The sequence below is a fragment of the Podarcis vaucheri genome (assembly GCF_965113315.1).
Source record: "Podarcis vaucheri genome assembly, chromosome: 2".
Taxonomy (NCBI): domain Eukaryota; kingdom Metazoa; phylum Chordata; class Lepidosauria; order Squamata; family Lacertidae; genus Podarcis; species Podarcis vaucheri.
Genome location: NC_138760.1, coordinates 1,689,638 through 1,709,242, shown reverse-complemented (window position 1 = coordinate 1,709,242; position 19,605 = coordinate 1,689,638). Strand labels below are relative to the sequence as shown.

At 46.9% G+C, this 19,605-nt stretch overlaps 1 protein-coding gene and 1 long non-coding RNA gene across 4 annotated transcripts in view; both read left to right on the top strand.

Moving 5' to 3' along the window:
• OLFM2 (olfactomedin 2) overlaps nt 1-19,605 on the top strand; it is a 219,537-nt gene that overhangs the window by 43,319 nt on the left and 156,613 nt on the right. The window contains exon 1 of one of the 3 annotated variants that reach the window (XM_082208544.1): nt 18,910-19,270. The exons of 1 other annotated variant lie outside the window; for it this stretch is intronic. In XM_082208544.1, the coding sequence (XP_082064670.1) occupies nt 19,136-19,270 (135 nt within the window). In that variant the 5' untranslated portion in view covers nt 18,910-19,135. Of the gene's footprint in view, nt 1-18,909; nt 19,271-19,605 lie in introns of those variants that run through there. One more of the 3 variants, XM_082208545.1, reaches the window with a different exon arrangement.
• Nucleotides 11,102-13,371, top strand: LOC309524544. Its single transcript, XR_014215992.1, has 2 exons — nt 11,102-11,738; nt 13,256-13,371. It is a non-coding gene; the product is annotated as an uncharacterized lncRNA (long non-coding RNA).

Genomic DNA, 19,605 nt, shown 5'->3' with positions numbered 1-19,605 from the left:
GAATCCCCGCAGCGGGGTGCGCTCCTGCTGCTCGGTCCCAGCGCCTGCCAACCTAGCAGTTCGAAAGCACCCCCGGGTGCAAGTAGATAAATAGGTACCGCTTACCAGCGGGAAGGTAAACGGCGTTCCGTGTGCTGCGCTGGCTCGCCAGATGCAGCTTTGTCACGCTGGCCACGTGACCCGGAAGTGTCTCCGGACAGCGCTGGCCCCCGGCCTATAGATGTGAGATGGGCGCACAAACCCCAGAGTCTGTCAAGACTGGCCCGTTCGGGCAGGGGTACCTTTACCTTTACCTTTATGCTAAGGCAGCCATCTTATGCTCACATACTTGGGAGTAAATTTCAAGGAGCACAGCAAGGTTTACCACCCAAGAAACTTGTGCAGCATTGAGCTGCATGAACACAATACAGCTATCAATTATAGGGATGCAAGTTCAATTCATTCAAGCAGCAAAAGGGTTGCAGACACGATAGAGCAGCCAGAGGAATCCTTTTGGCACACTTCCAATTGCTGCTACTGCTAAATTCCCCTTCTATATCTGAAGCAAAACACTTAAGAATCAAGGAGGCCAAGATACTTTCCATTGGCTTGCTTAGTAAGCCCATGTTTTGACTCCATGTGCTAACACAGTTAAAACTACCCCATTATATGATTCCATTTTGTCCTGGTTCATGATCCAACCCAAAGGTTGCACTTTTAAGTCGTATTTATTTCTGTGGCAGAGTGCTCTGCTCGCTTAGTTGGGACTGAGCCCCACTGAACTTGGCAAGACTTACTTCTTGGTAAACGTACATGGGATAGGAAGTTAGATGTACTTAACTTTAGCTGGATCAGGTCCATGGCTGTTTTATGGCTTTTCTTAGGCTCTGCAGCAGCCGAGCTAATTCATCAGGTGGTTATTTCATGTGAAATACCTGCATTTGCTGATAGAAATCTGAGCTAGACAAATCAGTTGTTTCCAGTGATGTGTGCTGGCTGTGTTGATAGCTATTTCATGATAAATTGAGGGGTGTGGTGTGCTTTTTAAAAAAGAAAAAATGATGAATGGCACTATTTGTTTTTCTGGATTTGAAAAGGAACCCACATTTTGCTGCCTCAGCAGCAGTTTGAGAAGCCAAGATTTGTGGTGACTGTTCAGTTAGGAGTATGACGGGATCAGCAGATCCTAGATCTCGCCACTTTGGTCATTAAATCATTGTTCCATTCCTTTTGCTCACCCACCTGTTGCCACCTCTGTCTCTCACTTCAGTCTTACTGTACCAAGCTCAGTTCACCTGCTCATCAGTGTGGCCACAAAAGAGTCAGGCACAAGATATTTTAGTAACCTCCCCAGAGTAACAACAGAATAAATCCAGCAACTGGCATGTCTCCGGCCTAGGTCTTGCCCCACCACCTATTGTCTGACCCTTTTCATTGAAGGTTCTAGTGAAAAACATTTTTAAAAACCTAAGATCATGGCCACTGGTCCCATCACCTCCTGGCAAATAGAAGGGGAAGAAATGGAGGCAGTGGGAGATTTTACTTTCTTGGGCTGCATGATCACTGCAGGCGGTGACAGCAATCACAAAATTAAAAGACACCTGCTGTCACAGTCTGGTGATCGAAGTCCAGGCTGAGGATGTCAGGACCGGGGGCAGGATGGTGGGGTGGGAGCAGGAACGAGAGTCCAGAAGCCAGGGGTCCAAGGGTCAGGAAGCAGGGAGTCATGAAGTCATTGGTCCGAGGATCAGGAAGCAAGAAGCCAAACACAGCAAGGCAGGAAATGTGTTGCTGTGGCAAAGAGCCAAAGGGAAATGCTGACCTTATATCCCTTCCCAGCTCTAGCCACCAGGCACAGTGAATTACCAATTGGCCTCACCTGTGCGGCCGCGCCTTGCCTCTCCAGAACAAACTTAGGAAGGCCCCAGTCCTGCGAAGCCGGCTCCTGCACGCACTCCTGACACCTGCTTCTTGGGAGAAAAGCAATGACAAACCTAGACAGCATCTTAAAAAGCAGAGACATCAATCACCTTGCCAACAAAGGTCCATATCGTTAACGCTATGGTTTTCCCAGTAGTGATGTATGGAAGTGATCACTGAAGAATGGATGCTTTTGAATTATGGTGCTGGAGGAGACTTTTAAGAGTCCCATGGACTGCAAGAAGATCAAAACTATCCATTCTGAAGGAAATCAGGCATGAGTGCTCACTGGAAGGACAGATCCTGAAGCTGAGGCTCCAAGACTTTGGCCACCTCATGAGAAGGGAAGACTCCCTGGAAAAGACCCTGATGTTGGGAAAGATGGAGGGCACAAGGAGAAGGGGACGACAGAGGACGAGATGGTTGGACAGTGTTCTCGAAGCTACCAGCATGAGTTTGACCAAACTGTGGGAGGCAGTGGAAGACATGAGTGCCTGGCATGCTCTGGTCCAGGGGGTCACAAAGAGTCGGGCACAACTAAACGACTAAACAACAAACAAACAACAAAGTGAATGAAGCAAGGATCCTCTGCATGGAAAGCATGTGCTCTTCCACTGGGCCATGGTCCTTTCCCAGGTAGCCCTGCACTAGTGCCATAGCTACAGGGGGACTAGTTGGGGTTTTTGCCCCAGGTGAAGCCACTGGAGGGGCACCAGTAGGGCTCCCAGCCTATGTGTGTGTGTACACAAATGTGCATGTGCATGGGGGGGGGGAGTGCCCAAATGGGTCTTTGACCAAGTGAAAGAATGTCTAGTTTCATCCCTGCCCTGCACTCTCAAGCCATTTAGCTCAGTTGGGAAAGCATCTTGCTCCTTGCCTGCAGACTCTCAGGGGAAGAGGCTGGGAAGAGTGGTGAGTTGACTGTCAGGCCAGCCCCTGGGAGACCAGGGCTCAAATCTCCACTCAGCCATGAAGCTTGTGGTGTGACCTTGGGCCTATCCTACCTCATAGGGGTGTTGTGAGGATAAAAAGGGGGATAACCATGTACGCCACCTTGAGAAGTGGCACATGGGAAACACAAAGCGGAGAGTTGCATCCGCTGCCAGCCTTACTCAGCATAGGCCCATTGAAATTGGTAAGTGTGACTATTTTATTTTAAAGTTTCCTTCCTCCCCAAAAAGCTCCCCAAGGAGTGACAGACAACAAGTGCTAAAAGCATCTTAAAAACAATTCCAGGATACATGCAGACTGGGAATGATCTCAGCTTAAAGGGCTGGTTAGAAGAGGCAGGTCTTCTGTGGTGCCAAAAAGACAATATTCTATTATTCAAGGGGATGGCATTCCAAAGGGCAGATGCCACAACGCTAAAGACTTCAACTTTGTGTGGAATGTGCTTCCTGATAAGATGTAGGAGGCCCTCACTTGCAGAATGCAGAGATTGACTGAGTCTATACGGGCTGAGATATATCTTTCAGGTCCATTCATGTCAATGGGTCCACTGTGAATAAAACTTAGTTGGATATGACCTCGATGCTCTATTAAACTTTGGGAACTGGGCAAAAACCTCTTTATTTTCCCAGGCCTTAAACTATGCTGTTTTTTTCCATCTGCAGCCCCTTTGATTTTATTATCATTTTTGTTGTGGTATAGTTTTATTCTTTATTCTTTGTGCATTATGAGGCTGGGATTCAGTTAATTAGTCCTGCTAGCAGAAACCTGCACAAAGACTTGTGCTAGTTCAATGGGGCTTTCCCCTCCCCTCTCCGTGTTCCCCTGCACTCCTCAAAATTGGGTCAGGGGTCAGGAGAACCCCCAGAACATCACATGGAGGGAGGAGAGAGGGATTGTTCTACCCAGCAAGCTGAAAGGCTTGTGCTGGTGGCATTATTGCCATAGTGCTACGTTGAATTCCTCTTCCTGCATATGTTTATATTCAAGGGAGGCATAGAACCTTTAATAAAAGCATCCAGAGAGAAGAGTTTTCCACCATGTTAGATACCCCCAAGGTTGCTTTGGTTCCCAAAAACTGGACCTGTAGACAGAATCAAAGGTTTGTTAGAAATCATTAAAGGCCATAAAACAAGCTTTGTTGAACTCAGCCTTTTTTGTAATTAGCTGTCAGATGGAGATGCTAAGGCCAGCTTGTTTCCTGGCATTGTCTAGTGTAGCTCATCCTGACCACATCACACTGAATCACTCTCAGGTAAGCCCCATTGGATGGCCATTGGTTGCAGTCCTATACCCTGCTTGCCCTAAGGATGTGGTGCAAAGTGAATACCTAAGGGTGTGAATGAAAAGCTCCTGGACCTACAAAATCTATCCTCTCTAACAATTGGCCATGCTGCCTAGGGCTGATTGGAGTTGCAGTCCAACAATATCTGAGGTTGCCATGTTGAATATCCTGATGCATATGATTACACCAGTGGTGGGAAGCCTTTGGCCGGAGGGCCCAATTCCACCGGGCCTCCCTATTTTGCCCAGCAGACAATATGGCCAAGCCACGCCCACCTGTCCTACGCCTGATGTCATGTAAAGATGCAGCTGGGTCAAAGGGATTTGCAGGTGGTGCCAATCCGTGGATCATCACTTGCAAAGTTGATTGTCAGGGCTTGCAAAGAGCCACGAGTGGTTTGTATAACTTCCTGCATGGTTCTTCCCAGTCCCCTAAGATCAGCTGATCAGCTGCGACATCAGGGAATGGGCAGATGGGCAGTCCTGTCTACATGCCACACTTGGTTTGCATAGGGAGGGAGACATTAGTATCTGGCCCCCTAGCCATTTGTAGGTCCCACCTCCTGGATTATACTCTCTGCCTGCCCAGCAGAAGTTTTGCTGCAATGAAAATTGTTCCAGCTATTGACAGGAGTCTGGCTCCTTGATAATTGAAACCTATCGACCGATCACCTTTCTTTAAGGAAGGCAATACAAGACCTGCATTCCAATCCTCTGATTTGTTCACTGTGCTGCATTGCTTGGAGGGAATGGTGGTGATGAATTAGGGATTCTGGGTTCAGGGTCCCCCACCCCCCATTGCACTTTGGCTTTGATTGGAGACCATTTTTATCTCAGTTGCTCATATCTAATGTCATTTGCACCTTATATGTGCCTGCCTGACAGGACTTCCCAGATCTGTTTAAATCTCTCTTGACTGTCACTCTGCATGCTGTGTCTGAATTAACTCAGGAGGCTGGATGTTCGACAAGGTTGAGGCATTTTCTCTGTGATCCCAGGTCTCTCCTTTCATTGCATGTCTAGAGGTTATATTTATGCTGTGATTCCACATAAGCTGAGGAGGGAGAAATAAAAAAGATGCTACTGAGTGTTTACCTAACAACGTTAGGCTCCCTTTAAAAAACAAGCAACACCCAAGTTTCTAGCCCTCATCGTTCCAGAAGATTTATGGAGGAATTGCCTAAGGAAATCTCAGAAGCGAGAGACAGAGGCTGTGTATGCACAACATTTTATTCTAGAATCAATGGACACCACATGCTTATTTTTCTTATGTAGTCCACTCAGTTGAGATCTATTGCAGAGTTGTTGGTTTTGTTTTTGCCCTTGAAAAGCACTTCTTAAGAACATTAGAAGAGCCCCGTTGGAACAAGCCAGATGCCAATGTGGAAGCCTGGAAACAGGACCTGAGCACCGCAGCCCCTCTCACTCCCCACTTGTGCTTCCCAGCAACTGGTTCTCAGAGGGAGGACAGAGCTGTCATAGTAAGCAGCCTTATCCTCCATGAAGTTTTATGATGGCTACCCTCCCTTCCACATGCCGACCAAAACTAGAAGAAAAATTAGAAATAGCTAAAATTGCATGAAATCCCATTTAGATTCTGCACTTTGTATAAATGATACAAATTAAGCATCTCTATATCTCTCTATTAATTGGCCATGGTTATCACTGGAAGGTGTCCCACTCTTGTTGCATACACACACCTGAAAAAAGGTTCCATTGAACTTAGAATCATAGAATCATAGAGTTGGAAGAGACCACAAGGGCCATTGAGTCCAACCCCCTGCCAAGCAGGAAACACCATCAGAGCACTCCTGACATATGGTTGTCAAGCCTCTGCTTAAAGACCTCCAAAGTAGGAGACTCCACCACACTCCTTGGCAGCAAATTCCACTGTCAAACAGCTCTTACTGTCAGGAAGTTCTTCCTAATGTTTAGGTGGAATCTTCTTTCTTGTAGTTTGGATCCATTGCTCCGTGTCCGCTTCTCTGGAGCAGCAGAAAACAGCCTTTCTCCCTCCTCTATGTGACATCCTTTTATATATTTGAACATGGCTATCATATCACCCCTTAACCTCCTCTTCTCCAGGCTAAACATGCCCAGCTCCCTTAGCCGTTCCTCATAAGGCATTGTTTCCAGGCCTTTGACCATTTTGGTTGCCCTCCTCTGGACACGTTCCAGTTTGTCAGTGTCCTTCTTGAATTGTGCCCAGAACTGGACACAGTACTCCAGGTGTGGTCTGACCAGAGCAGAATACAGTGGCACTATTACTTCCCTTGATCTAGATGCTATACTCCTATTGATGCAGCCCAGAATTGCATTGGCTTTTTTAGCTGCCGCGTCACACTGTTGGCTCATGTCAAGTTTGTGGTCAACCAAGACTCCTAGATCCTTTTCACATGTACTGCTCTCAAGCCAGGTGTCACCCATCTTGTATTTGTGCCTCTCATGTTTTTTGCCCAAGTGCAATACTTTACATTTCTCCCTGTTAAAATTCATCTTGTTTGTTTTTGCCCAGTTCTCTAATCTGTCAAGGTCGTTTTGAAGTGTGATCCTGTCCTCTGGGGTGTTAGCCACCCCTCCCAGTTTGGTGTCATCTGCAAATTTGATCAGGATGCCCTTGAGTCCATCATCCAAGTCGTTGATAAAGATGTTGAATAAGACCGGGCCCAAGACAGAACCCTGTGGCACCCCACTAGTCACTCTTCTCCAGGATGAAGAGGAACCATTGATGAGCACCCTTTGGGTTTGGTCAGTCAGCCAGTTACAAATCCACTGAGTGGTAGCATAGTCAAGACCGCATTTTACCAGCTTCTTTACAAGAATATCATGGGGCACCTTGTCAAATGCCTTGCTGAAATCAAGGTAGGCTACATCCACTGCATTCCTTTCATCTACCAGGCTTGTAATTCTGTCAAAAAACGAGATCAGGTTAGTCTGACATGACTTATTTTTCAGAAATCCATGCTGACTATTGGTGATCACAGCATTCCTTTCTAGGTGCTCACAGACTGTTTGCTTAATGATCTGCTCCAGAATCTTCCCTGGTATTGATGTCAGACTGACTGGGCGATAATTATTTGGGTCCTCTCTTTCCCCCTTTTTGAAAATAGGGACAACATTTGCCCTCCTCCAGTCTGCCGGGACTTCGCCTGTTCTCCAGGAATTCTCAAAGATGACTGCCAGTGGTTCTGAGATCACATCTGCCAGTTCTTTTAATACTCTTGGATGCAGTTCATCTGGCCCTGGAGACTTGAATACATCTAAACTAGCCAAGTATTCTTGTACTATCTCCTTAGTTATTCTGGGCTGTGTTTCCTTTGCTGAATCATTTGCTCCAAATTCTTCAGGTCGGACATTGTTTTCTTTATCGGAAAAGACTGAGGCAAAGAAGGCATTGAGGAGTTCAGCCCTTTCTGTGTCCCCTGTTTGCATTTCACCATATTCTCCTCTGAGTGACCCCACTGTTTCTTTGTTCTTCCTTTTGCTATGAACATACCCATAAAAGCCTTTTTTTTTGTTGCTTTTAACCTCTCTAGCAAGCCTGAGTTCATTCTGTGCTTTAGCTTTTCTGACTTTGTGTCTACACGTGCTGGCTATTTGTTTGAATTCCTCTTTGGTGGTTTCCCCCCTTTTCCATTTTTTGTACACATCCTTTTTTAATCTTAACTCAGTTAAAAGTTCTTTAGATAGCCACCCTGGCTTCTTTAGGCACCTTCCATGTTTCCGTCTCATTGGTATTGCCTGAAGTTGTGCTTTTACTATCTCCCTCCCAGCCATCATGAACTCCCTTTCCTTTTAGTATTACTGTCCATGGGATCTCACCCAGCACTTCCCTAAGTTTTATGAAGTCGGCTTTCTTAAAGTCAAGAAATTGAGTCCTAGTATGCTTGGCTGCTCCTTTCCGCTGTATAGTAAACTTCAGAAGAGCATGATCACTCATGCCTAATGATCCTTCCACATCTACCCCACTAACCAGGTCATCAACATTGGTTAGGACCAGATCTAAAGTGGCTGTTCCTCTTGTTGCTTCTCCCACTTTCTGGACAATGAAGTTGTCTGCAAGGCCAGTGAGGAATCTGTTTGACCTTATGCTCTTGGCTGAGTTTGACGTCCAACAAATATCCGGGTAATTGAAGTCCCCCATTACTACTATCTCCCTTCCTTTTCCATGCTTGGCTATCTGTTCCAGGAAGGCATCATCTATGTCCTCCGTTTGGCTTGGGGATCTATAGTAAACTCCCACAATGAGGTCTCTGTTATTCTTCTCTCCCTTAATTTTGACCCAAATGCTCTCACTTTGGCTTTGAGGATCTAAATCTTGGATCTCTTCACAGGTATACACATCCCTGACATATAACGCCACTCCTCGTCCTTTCTTGTCTGGTCTGTTTCTCTGAAATAGATTGTATTCCCCCATTATTACATTCCAATCGTGGGACTTATCCCACCAGGTTTCAGTGATGCCTATTATGTCATATTTAGTTTGCTGTACCAAGAGCTCAAGCTCATCTTGTTTATTTCCCATGCTTTGCGCATTAGTGTACAGACATTGAAGTCCATTAATCATTCCCCCGTGTCTCTTATTTAAGGATTTTTTCCTCCCACCACTAGGTCCGCGTGCTGTTTGCTCCATTTGGTCTATGACATTCGGATGATCATCTTCATTAATTGATAGACTCCTACCTTCAGGAGCACTGTCTCCCTCCCCCACATTAGTCAGTTTAAAGCCCTCCTGATGAGGTTTCTGAGATTTTTGGCAAAAACATTTCTCCCAACCTTTGTGAGGTGCAGCCCATCACTTGCCAGAAGTCCATCTTCAAGAAACTGCAGACCGTGATCTAAGAATCCAAACTGTTCCTGTTTACACCATCTGCGAAGCCAGCTGTTCACTTCTACTATTTTCCCCTCTCTCCCTGGGCCACGTCGTTCAACTGGGAGGACAGACGAGATGACAATTTGTGCATTTAGTTGCTTCAATTTCCTGCCGAGAGCCTCGTAGTCTCTTTTGATCTTCTGGAGGCTATTGCTTGCAGTGTCATTGGTTCCCACATGAACCAAGAGGAAGGGGTATTTGTCAGTGGGTTGGGACTTAGGGGACTTAGCCCCGGATATACACGCACAGGAATATCCTTGGCTTCTGAGACTCTTCTAGGTGTTGCTGACATTGCCTCAAGTGTTTGCCTGCATCCAGTTCCAGAGCCCAGATTCTCTGCTTGCTGGCATGGTGTGATCAGGTTGCACAAGACATGCACAGATCTGGCTGCTCGTGACTCCTGACCTTGTCTTACCATGCTCTCAAGCTTTAGTGCCTCAATTGTTGTTGTTGTCATTTAGTCGTGTCTGATTCTTCGTGACCCCCTGGACCAGAGCATGCCAGGCACTCCTGTCTTCCACTGCCTCCCGTAGTTTGGTCAAACTCATATTGGTAGCTTTGAGAACACTGTCCAACCATCTCGTCCTCTGTCGTCCCCTTCTCCTTGTGCCCTCCATCTTTCCCAACATCAGGGTCTTTTCCAGGGAGTCTTCTCTTCTCATGAGGTGGCCAAAGTCTTGGAGCCTCACCTTCAGGATCTGTCTTTCCAGTGAGCACTCAGGGCTGATTTCCTTGCATTTCTCATTATTATCAAAAGCAGAATAAAGCACTGCTAAAAAAGAGAGACATCATGGAATTTTTTGAAAATTGGATCATATTGCCGAAGAATGACTGAACACACACTTCCAGTGCTCTTTTCTCTTCCAGACACTTAAAGGGTGTAAATTTCTTTTTATCCATTGTATTTGACACAATATGGATCCCCTCCCCCTTCACTAGCATTTTTCTAAAATTATTCTATTTGCAATCAATACATTTCCAATCAATTCTCTCTCTAGGAGTTTCATGATATCCCTCTATTGACAGAGCAATATAACAACAGAGTCAAAAGACAGATGTTAATTGGTGGTTTTATTTATAGGTATAGTTTGTTCCTGATGTCTAGTAAAAGCAGTAATGAGTTTATAACATTTCAAATAAACAGCCAGCCAGTGTTAGATGTGGGCAAGCAGGGCAAACGGTGGCATTCTCCCACTTGGCTGGTTGTGGTTGACAGGCCTGCAGGTGGAAAGAGGCAGGAATGAAAATGGAATGGTCACACTGATAGAGGACAGAAAGCCAACAGATGGACACTGATAGCCATTGTAGCCATGGACAGCCTTTGTTCTACCTCCACTTCAGTTGCTGGGACTTAGAATCATAGAATCATAGAATCATAGAGTTGGAAGAGACCACAAGGGCCATCGAGTCCAACCCCCTGCCAAGCAGGAAACACCATCAGAGCACTCCTGACATATGGTTGTCAAGCCTCTGCTTAAAGACCTCCAAAGTAGGAGACTCCACCACACTCCTTGGCAGCAAATTCCACTGTCGAACAGCTCTCACTGTCAGGAAGTTCTTCCTAATGTTTAGGTGGAATCTTCTTTCTTGTAGTTTGGATCCATTGCTCCGTGTCCGCTTCTCCGGAGCAGCAGAAAACAACCTTTCTCCCTCCTCCATGTGACATCCTTTTATATATTTGAACATGGCTATCATATCACCCCTTAACCTCCTCTTCTCCAGGCTAAACATGCCCAGCTCCCTTAGCCGTTCCTCATAAGGCATCGTTTCCAGGCCTTTGACCATTTTGGTTGCCCTCCTCTGGACACGTTCCAGTTTGTCAGTGTCCTTCTTGAATTGTGGTGCCCAGAACTGGACACAGTACTCCAGGTGTGGTCTGACCAGAGCAGAATACAGTGGCACTATTATAGAGGGGGGAGGGCTGTTGCACTCTGGTCATGCTTGCACACTTCCCATAGGCATCTGGTTGGCCACTTTGGAATGGGATGCTAGACTGGACGAGCCCTTGGCCTGATCCAGCATGGCTCTTGTCATGCTCTCATGACAGCAGCCACCACAGTATTTCCAGTTAGACGTGTGGACTTGAGGAGGGAAAATGGGTGGGGGTGGCACGAGTGGGGAAACTGGTGCCCTCTTGATGTTTTGGACTACAACTCCCATCAGCTGCGAGCAGCATAGCCAATGGCCAGGGGTGCTGGAAGTTCTAGTTCAGTGTCATCTGGAAAGTCACAGGTTCCCCATCTCTGAACTATATTCCCCCCCTTCTTGTCCCCAGCAGTGGTGCTTCACCTGTTTTGTGGTTGGTTTGGTTTTCAATGGATGTCCTGCCCTGCTCTGTTTGTGATATATTGTAGGCTGGAGCAAAAGGTGGGTCCTGCATCAGGAGAAAATTGAGAAGTCACTAGCCTTTTGTCCAAAGAAGGAAGCTATTACCGTTTTCTGAATGGAGAGATGAATTAGGATCTTGACAGCCACCACTAGAGGACTCTGCTGCCCTTCCATCTGCATCCCTTAAGGCAGGAGTCCCAGCTGTTTTGAATGGCTGCAGAGCCATAATTTCCTCATTCACCATTATAACATTTTAACTTGCTGTTTTTCATTTGCAGTTTTGTTGCTCACTGCTGTACTGAATCTCCGGTAAAATGTTACAGAATCTAGGGGTTCTTTGAAGGGCCCCATTGACCAGCAGAAGCTGGCACAGCTGGCCAGAGGCATTTACCTGACCTTCTCGCAGGTGAGTTTCTGCAGCTTATCAGGAGGGGAAGGGTGAGGAGTGAGGTGGTAGATAGAGTGATGTGGTGCAAACACACTGACAGGAGTGCTGATGGTATGCTTGCACTCCACCAACCTCACCACCAACTCACCTTGCTCAATAAACAACAGCAACTTAACTGCTGGGAGGTCAGGTAAGCACCTCTGCCACACTAGGACATCCTCTGCTGCTGTTGACTGACTGCCCTAAGCCAGTACAGAAAAATCCACATGTTTAGCTAACAGGACTGCTGGGAAATTCATATCTGACCAGGAAAGGGCCACCATTTTATATGTATATATATATATATATATATGTGTGTGTGTGTGTGTGTGTGTGTGTGTGTGTATTCTTAATCCACTCTAGCAGATGCCAGTCTGGTCTTTCTTCTCTCTCTCTTTGAAAACTTTCAAGGAAAAGGACTCTGCAGCTACCTTAGACAATGTGGTCCATTGCTCAAATACCACTAGCTTTCTGCTAGTTTTTAAATCTAAGCCTGTTTTACTGTGTCCTTGAACTAGGGCTCACTGATTTACACGAACATTTAAATAGTACTGGAAAATGTGCCTCTTTCTCAGTGATTTTCATTGAGAACCCACAACTTCATGTTGTGGAATCATCTCACCTTCTTGTGTTCTGAAATCTAAGAGAATGGCACATACTTTCCCATTCTCTGATGGGTCAAAGCTCAACAGCAATGCACATGCATTTCATGATAAAGTCTAATGTTCATTATCTTGCATCTCCAGGTGAAAGATTACAGCTGGACTGGGAAAGAACTGTGCCTGAGAACCTGAAGAGCTGTAGCCAGCTGGGGAAGGGACATTGCTTCATGGCAGAGCAAACACTTTCCATTTAGAAGGACCCAAATTCAATCCCTCACATCTCCACTTTGGGCTGGGGAAAACTCATGTCCAAAATGATGGAGAGCCACTGTCAGTCAGTGTAGATCAGGGGCAGTCAATATGGCACCTTCCGGAGGTTGTTAGACTTCAACTCCTCCGCAGCCCTGGCCAGCAGGGCTAATGGTTATGGGTTGATGGTAGCTGTAGTCCGATGGTACCTGTAGTTCAACAACATCTGGAATGCCACAGATTCCCCATCCCTGATAAGCCTAGTAGACCAATGCTCTGAATCAGTAAAAGGCAACTTCTAATGCTCCAGCTGTATGTCAGTGGTCTGCCTTGAGTTGGTGCCATCTAACACCATCACTTCCCAATTGCTGTGCATGCACCCTCTCACCAGCATTTCTGCAGAGGATTGTTCTCCTACACCAAGATTATGAGCTTTGTCTAATAGACTGGGGAATGTTCCATTAAGACTTATCAAGGCTCCCTTCCACACTGCTGTGTTCTGACACCCTGTCCCTTACTTTCACACCTAAGTTGGTGGCACTAGGAGAAAAGTTTTGATTGGCCAGATGTGTGTCTTTCCTCCCACCCCGCATTCCAAACCCTTCAACATCTTCCTAAGTTTATTTCACATCACTCTCATTTCAGGTCTAGCCTTGCTCACATGTGCGTAGGCTGGAGTCATAAGGAGTGAGTGTGAGTAAGCAGGATTGTTGAATCAGCCTGCATGCTCAATTGAACTGCAAATATAACCTTTGTCTGTATGATCCATGTTTCCTTATTATGTGGAGACAGCTCTACATGCATATAGTCATACTTGCATAGGCTATGTTCTAACCAGAGGTGCTGTCTTGCACCCAAAATGGTGGTGGTGGGGAGGTGCACGGTGCACACGTGTGATGTCATGTGTGCAATGCATTCACAACATAGCATCGTTGGGAGGAGGTCAAGGGCAGAAGTCAGCATGACGTAGATTCCTCTCTTGCACTCAGGAGGAGCCAGCCACTGAAGCACACCATGCTCAGCTTCCTCCACTCCCTCAACATCATGGGGGCCCAGCCCCCTGCCAGGAGATATTGAGGGGGCCCAAGACATCTCTGCCCCTAGGAGTTGGCCCGCCTAGTTCTAATATTCAGTTGAACACTCATTTTGGTAGGGTGGAGCCTGCCACCATGACCTCGCCCACCCCTCCTTCACACTCTGTTGCCATGATCCTGCCTCTCCTCCACACTCCTTCATCTATCATTTGAAAATCGGTCTGCTCCATTTCCAGTCAGTGTAACTTCCTGCTGAAATCCCATAACTTTCCATACCGCAAATGTTCTGAGGTTGGTTTTTTTTTGTTCCAACCTTTGTTGCACTATAGCACCTCGCATAACAGTGTAGCATCACAGCACTAGTAGAACAGAATCAATCCACCACTAATATACTATTATTGGGTTAAGAACATGTTGCAGACAGTTATCTTTCCACAAGGGCCAAAATTGATGCTGAAATCCAGCATCGCCTGAGCTCTGCGAGTGAGGCTTTCTCCCGATTGAAGTGCAGAGTGTTTGAGGACTGGGACATTCACAGGGAAACCAAAATGCTTGTTTACAAAGCTATTGTACTACCAACCTTACTGTATGCTTGTGAAACGACATCTCCAACTCCTGGAAAGATTTCATCAATGATGTCTCCGAAAATTTTTACACATCACTTTGGAAGATAGGCAAACTAATGCCAGTGTATTGGAGGAAGCAAAGATCACCAGTGTTGAAGCAATGATTCTTCAACATCAACTTTGTTGGACTGGTCATGTGCAGATGCCTGATTATTGTCTTCCAAAGCAACTACTCTATTCTGAACGTAAAAATGGTAAGCGTAATGCTCAACAAAAGAGGTTTAAGGACTGTCTCAAGGCAAATCTAAAAAAAATGTAATATAAACACTGACAACTGGGAAACACTGGCCTGTGAGCGCTCCAGTTGGAGACCAGCCTTTACCAAAGGTGTCATGGGCTTTGAAGACACTCAAACTCAGGACGCAAGGGAGAAACATGCTAAGAGAAAGGCATGCTTGGCAAATCCACACCATGATTAACTCTCGTCCGGAAACCAATGTTCCCACTGTGGACGGACTTGTGGATCCAGAATTGGCCTCCACAGTCACTTAAGGACTCACTTTTAAAACCATGCTTATGGAAGACAATCTTACTCAGCTACGAGTGATCGCCAAAGAAGCAGAAGCAGAATACATCTGCAATAGCTCAGACTCTTAAGGCAGAGGTGGCCAAAGCTGATAGACTCAACCACATTTGAATCAATTTATGTTTTGTTTTTTTGCTTTTTAAAAAGGTGGGAGATCCCTAGCTCCACTTGTTGGAAAAGGTGAGGGAAATGTTTTCAGTCTAGGTATTAGCACTGTATCTCTCCTTGGGCATAGCTGTGCATAATGCTATGGCTATGCTTGGGCACATGTGGTCCATAACTCGTTCTGCTAGATGGCCCCATCTTCATTATCAGTGAAGACATCATTGTGGGTAGTCTATGACCCACTATCAGGAGCAAGCTTCCTGCTGCCCTGTGGATGTTGTTGAACTACAGCTCCCATGTTCCCTGGCCACTGGCCATGTTAACTAGGGAGTTATAGTCCAAAATATCGGGAGGTTTGGGAAGATTGGTTTGTAGAATATAGTATTTCATAAGCATATGGAAGTTGGCCATTTCTACTTTAAATCTGCAAAAAGATTGTGTTATAGCTCAGTGCACCAACATAATACATCTAATCTCTACAGAAATATGGTCTATCTGGCAAATTGGAAAAAATCATAGCATAGGAAGCACAATCAATGCAGATGGATCTTTTTCAATGCTCCTTGCTTGTAGATATTGCTTTTTACACCTGGTTTAGTGCTAAAACACCACATCACTGACAAAGGATGCTTCCAGTTGCCCCTGAATAATTACAAACAGATATGCATTTTTTTCACGAAATGACTGTATGTGTCTTACACAGATTAATAATAATAATAATAATAATAATAATAATAATAATAATAATAATAATAATTTATTATTATTTATACCCCACCCATCCGGCTGGGCTTCCCCAGCCACTCTGGGCAGCTTCCAAAAGAATATTAAAATACTATAATACATCAAACATTAAAAGCTTCCCGAAGCAGGGCAATAATAGCAAATATTGCACCCCCAAATTATAACACAGATTATAACAACTGCTTGTCCAGTTGATTTCAGTGGGGAAGATGTATGGCCTGATTCCGTACATGTTTGCTTTGAAGCAAGCCCTACAATGTTATTTTTTAGGAAGTTGTACAGGATTGCAACATTGAGCATGTTTACTTTTCCCATTGAAGCCAGTGACTTTCAATGCAATCTTATGCATTTCTACTCAGAAGCAAGCCCCACTGAGTAGGTGTAAGATTGCAGTCTTGTAAGGATCTGACTTTGACTGAATTGCATGGCTAGTAAAAGAAAGAATCCTCCAAGACTAAAATCTTTGCCTCCATCAATATCAAATCATGGGGCAGATAAAAGCAACAAAAGCAGAGCACCTGTGCTATATTGATGCAACAGTAAAAACCAAACCAGGCACGCAAACAACTCCCACACCCTAAGGCAGGCATCCCCAAACTTGGCCCTCCAGCTGTTTTGGGACTACAACTCCCATCATCCCTAGCTAACAGGACCAGTGGTCAGGGATGATGGGAATTGTAGTTCCAAAACAACTGGGGGCCGAGTTTGAGGATGCCTGCCCTAAGGGGTAACTAGTGTGGTGTCCTTCAGATGTTGTTGACTTCTTGCTGGACTCAACTCTCATCATTCTTTACAACATCTGGAGAGCATCATTGGCTATCCCTGCCCTAGCCTACTGCTGGATGCCTAACCCAAGCATACAGGTGTTTGTGTGTGTAGAAGATGTGCAACCTTTTGAGCAGTTATTCTGAATTACATCTTTCTGAAACTGAGGACAATGCCTTGTACTAAAACAGACCATTAGTCCGTCTTGCTCAGTGTTGTCAACACTGGCTTGAAGTGGGACTCCAGAATTTCAGATAGGAACCTGTCTGAACCTCAGACCTTGGCCATGCAAATCTCATGCTGTACCACTGAGTAATAGCCCCTCCATGAGAGTAATTTGGACATATGCAGCTGCAGATACTCACAAGCAAGCCCCACTGTGTTCAAAGGGCACAGACCCATTTAACCACTTGGCTACACGGGCTTCTAACTGGGCATAGTATTGCAGTCTGCACCCTATGTACTGAGTCCAATGGGGCTTGCTCTGTAAACATGCATAGCACTGTCAGGGAGATCTCAAGATACAGTAGCAAGGAGAATCAGTTTTTGTGATAGAAGTAGCATTGGCAAAAGTGGAGCCGGGGCATCTCTGGTGTTTGAAATTGACACTATTGGGAAGACAACAAGGAACACATTTATTATGGCATGTGCTTTGGTGGACAAGAGCCCACTTCACTGCATACAGAAAGCATAATCTTGAGCTGGCAAGCATATGTATTATACATATAGTGGTGATAGTGGGAATTGTTGTTGTCTATCTCATGAAAATCATAGAATTGTAGAGTTGGAAGGGACCCAAGGGTCATCTAGTCCAACCCCTTGAAATGCAGGAATCTCAGCTTAATAATAATAATAATAATAATAATAATAATAATAATTTATTATTTATACCCCGCACATCTGGCTGAGCATCCATGGACATAGCTAGGATTTCTGTTAGTGGGGGGCAGGACTTCGTGGGGGGGCAGGACTTTTGTTAGGGCAGAACCAAGATGATTGGTCAGTTAACTATTTCTATTGTTTTACTTGATCTAGGAGGGGGGCAGCTCCCCCCTGCCCCCCCGCTACACCCATGAAAGCATCCATGACAAATGACCATCCAACCTTTGCTTAAGAATCTCCAAGGAAGGAAAGACAACAACCCACTGCTGTCAAACAGCTCCATTGTCAAATGGCTCTTACTATCAGAAAGTTCTTCCTGATGTTTAGTCAGAATCCCCTTTCTTGTAAGACTCATAAGACTTGGTTGTCAGACCATCAATCATCTTGGTTGCCCTCCTCTGCACATGTTCCAGCTTGTCAACTGTGCAGTTACATGCTGTAAGAATGTAGAGGAATAGGTTTCGAAAGGGGTGGGGAAAGTGAAATGAGCAGACAGTGATGATTCCCAGAAAAGAAATTAGTCGCAGTGACCCCACTTAGCAAAGTAGCAATGGTGGTGACAGAAGCTTCCTGGCATTGGTAAGATAATTAACACAACAACAACAGCAACAACAGCTGTAATCTTGATTCAGGCCACAGGTGACACGATTGAATTGCTGGATCAATTGTAATTCAGCAGTTCCCCACTGGAGTTTCCCTTCGAAGTACTGTTAAGTGCCTTTGCTCACGCCCTGGCCTCCTTAAGGTCAGCTGCGGAGTGCTCTGGTAGTTGAAATGATTTCCCTTTCTGCTATCAGACCTGTCCATTTTTTGCAGATACTAACCTGCGTCTGTTCCAGGTAGGCTGCAGAGGGGACTGCTGGCAGACGGCGGCCTAGCATATCACCTTTGAAGATGATGAGCAGGCGGATGAACCCCTGAAGGGGTGGCTGACGCCAGCAAGAGCTCTGGTTGAGCAGATGGGCATGCGGCTAGAGTTCGCGTCGTCTGGGCTCTTCCTTAGGTGGCCTCTTGGGCCACAAGAGTCTTGGCTGTCTTGGCTACCACAGACGGCTACCTTTATGGAAAGTTTAGTTGGAACTTGGAACGCTTATCTGAGTAATATGCAGCGACCGCGGGAGAGGAACGCAGGTTTAATTTAATCCACCCCCAGCCCCCCAGCCCCCCCCCCGCCGCAGCCTGAGAGAAGCTCCATAATTCCTTGCAGGGATGCAGGTGGTGGAGTCTGCAAACTGAGAAGAGGGGGAAACCTTGTCCAGTGAGCAATGAAGTGCGCTAGTTTGGCGCAGGAGTTGGGGTGAGAGCGGATTATCCTGAAATCGGATTACCCGCCCTGCCCTCTTATTATTCTGTGAGCTGTGCGTTTCTTCAGGCACCCCGCTCCTATTGCATGGCTTGCACGGACACAAACCTGCGTGCATTCGGTGGAGGTTTCCTCCGAAGTAAGCGCGCGCAGGAGGGCAGCTCCGCTTGGCTCAGGAGCTGGCTGCAACCCGAAGTGCAAGCCTCAAGCCTAATTACTCCCACGCCGCCCCCAGCCACGCGCACCCACCCTTTAGTTTGCGCTGGGCGCTCCCCCCCCCCACTGAGCCGGCCTGTGGCCAGTGGCGGCGTGACGTCAGAGCGGCTGCTAGAGGCCGGGGCTGTTATAAGGAGGGGCGCGCGAAGCGCCCCGCTTCTCGGCTGCTTCCTCGCCTTCGCCTCGGCAGACGGAGACGCGCGGCCCGGCCAGGAAGGGAGAGCGGGGTGGAGGCCGGCGCGTGCCCGACGGGGCAGATGAGCCGGGAGGCGGGCTGCGCCGCGGGCTTCGCCGGAGGGCGAGGGGCATGAGGCAGGGGGCGACATGACCGTGCCGCTGCTCAAGATCGGCGCCGTGCTCAGCACCATGGCCATGGTCACCAATTGGATGTCCCAGACGCTGCCGTCGCTCGTGGGGCTCAACGGCACCATCTCCCAGGCCGGCACTTCCGAGAGAAGCGTGAGTCCGCCTCTTCTTCGCCTGCCCCGCGGCCGCCCCTTCGAGGCTGCCAACGCGCGTTCCCGGGAGCCCAGCGGGCCGCCCTTCGCGCCTTTGCAGCTCCATAGGGAGGCCGGCTTGGAGGGTCGAGGATCCCAGTTCATCTAGTTGCGCAAAGCGGGCGGGGAGGCGGGGCACGGGCACACTGCCCTTCCGGGACTCTGTCACCCCCACCCCGTCCGACGAGGCTTTCGCGAGGGTCCCTCTCCTCCCTCCCGACGAGCTGCGATAAGCTGCAAAGCTGCCAGCGCCGCGCTTGCCGGTCTGTTTGCTCGGCTAGGAGCTTCTACCCACCG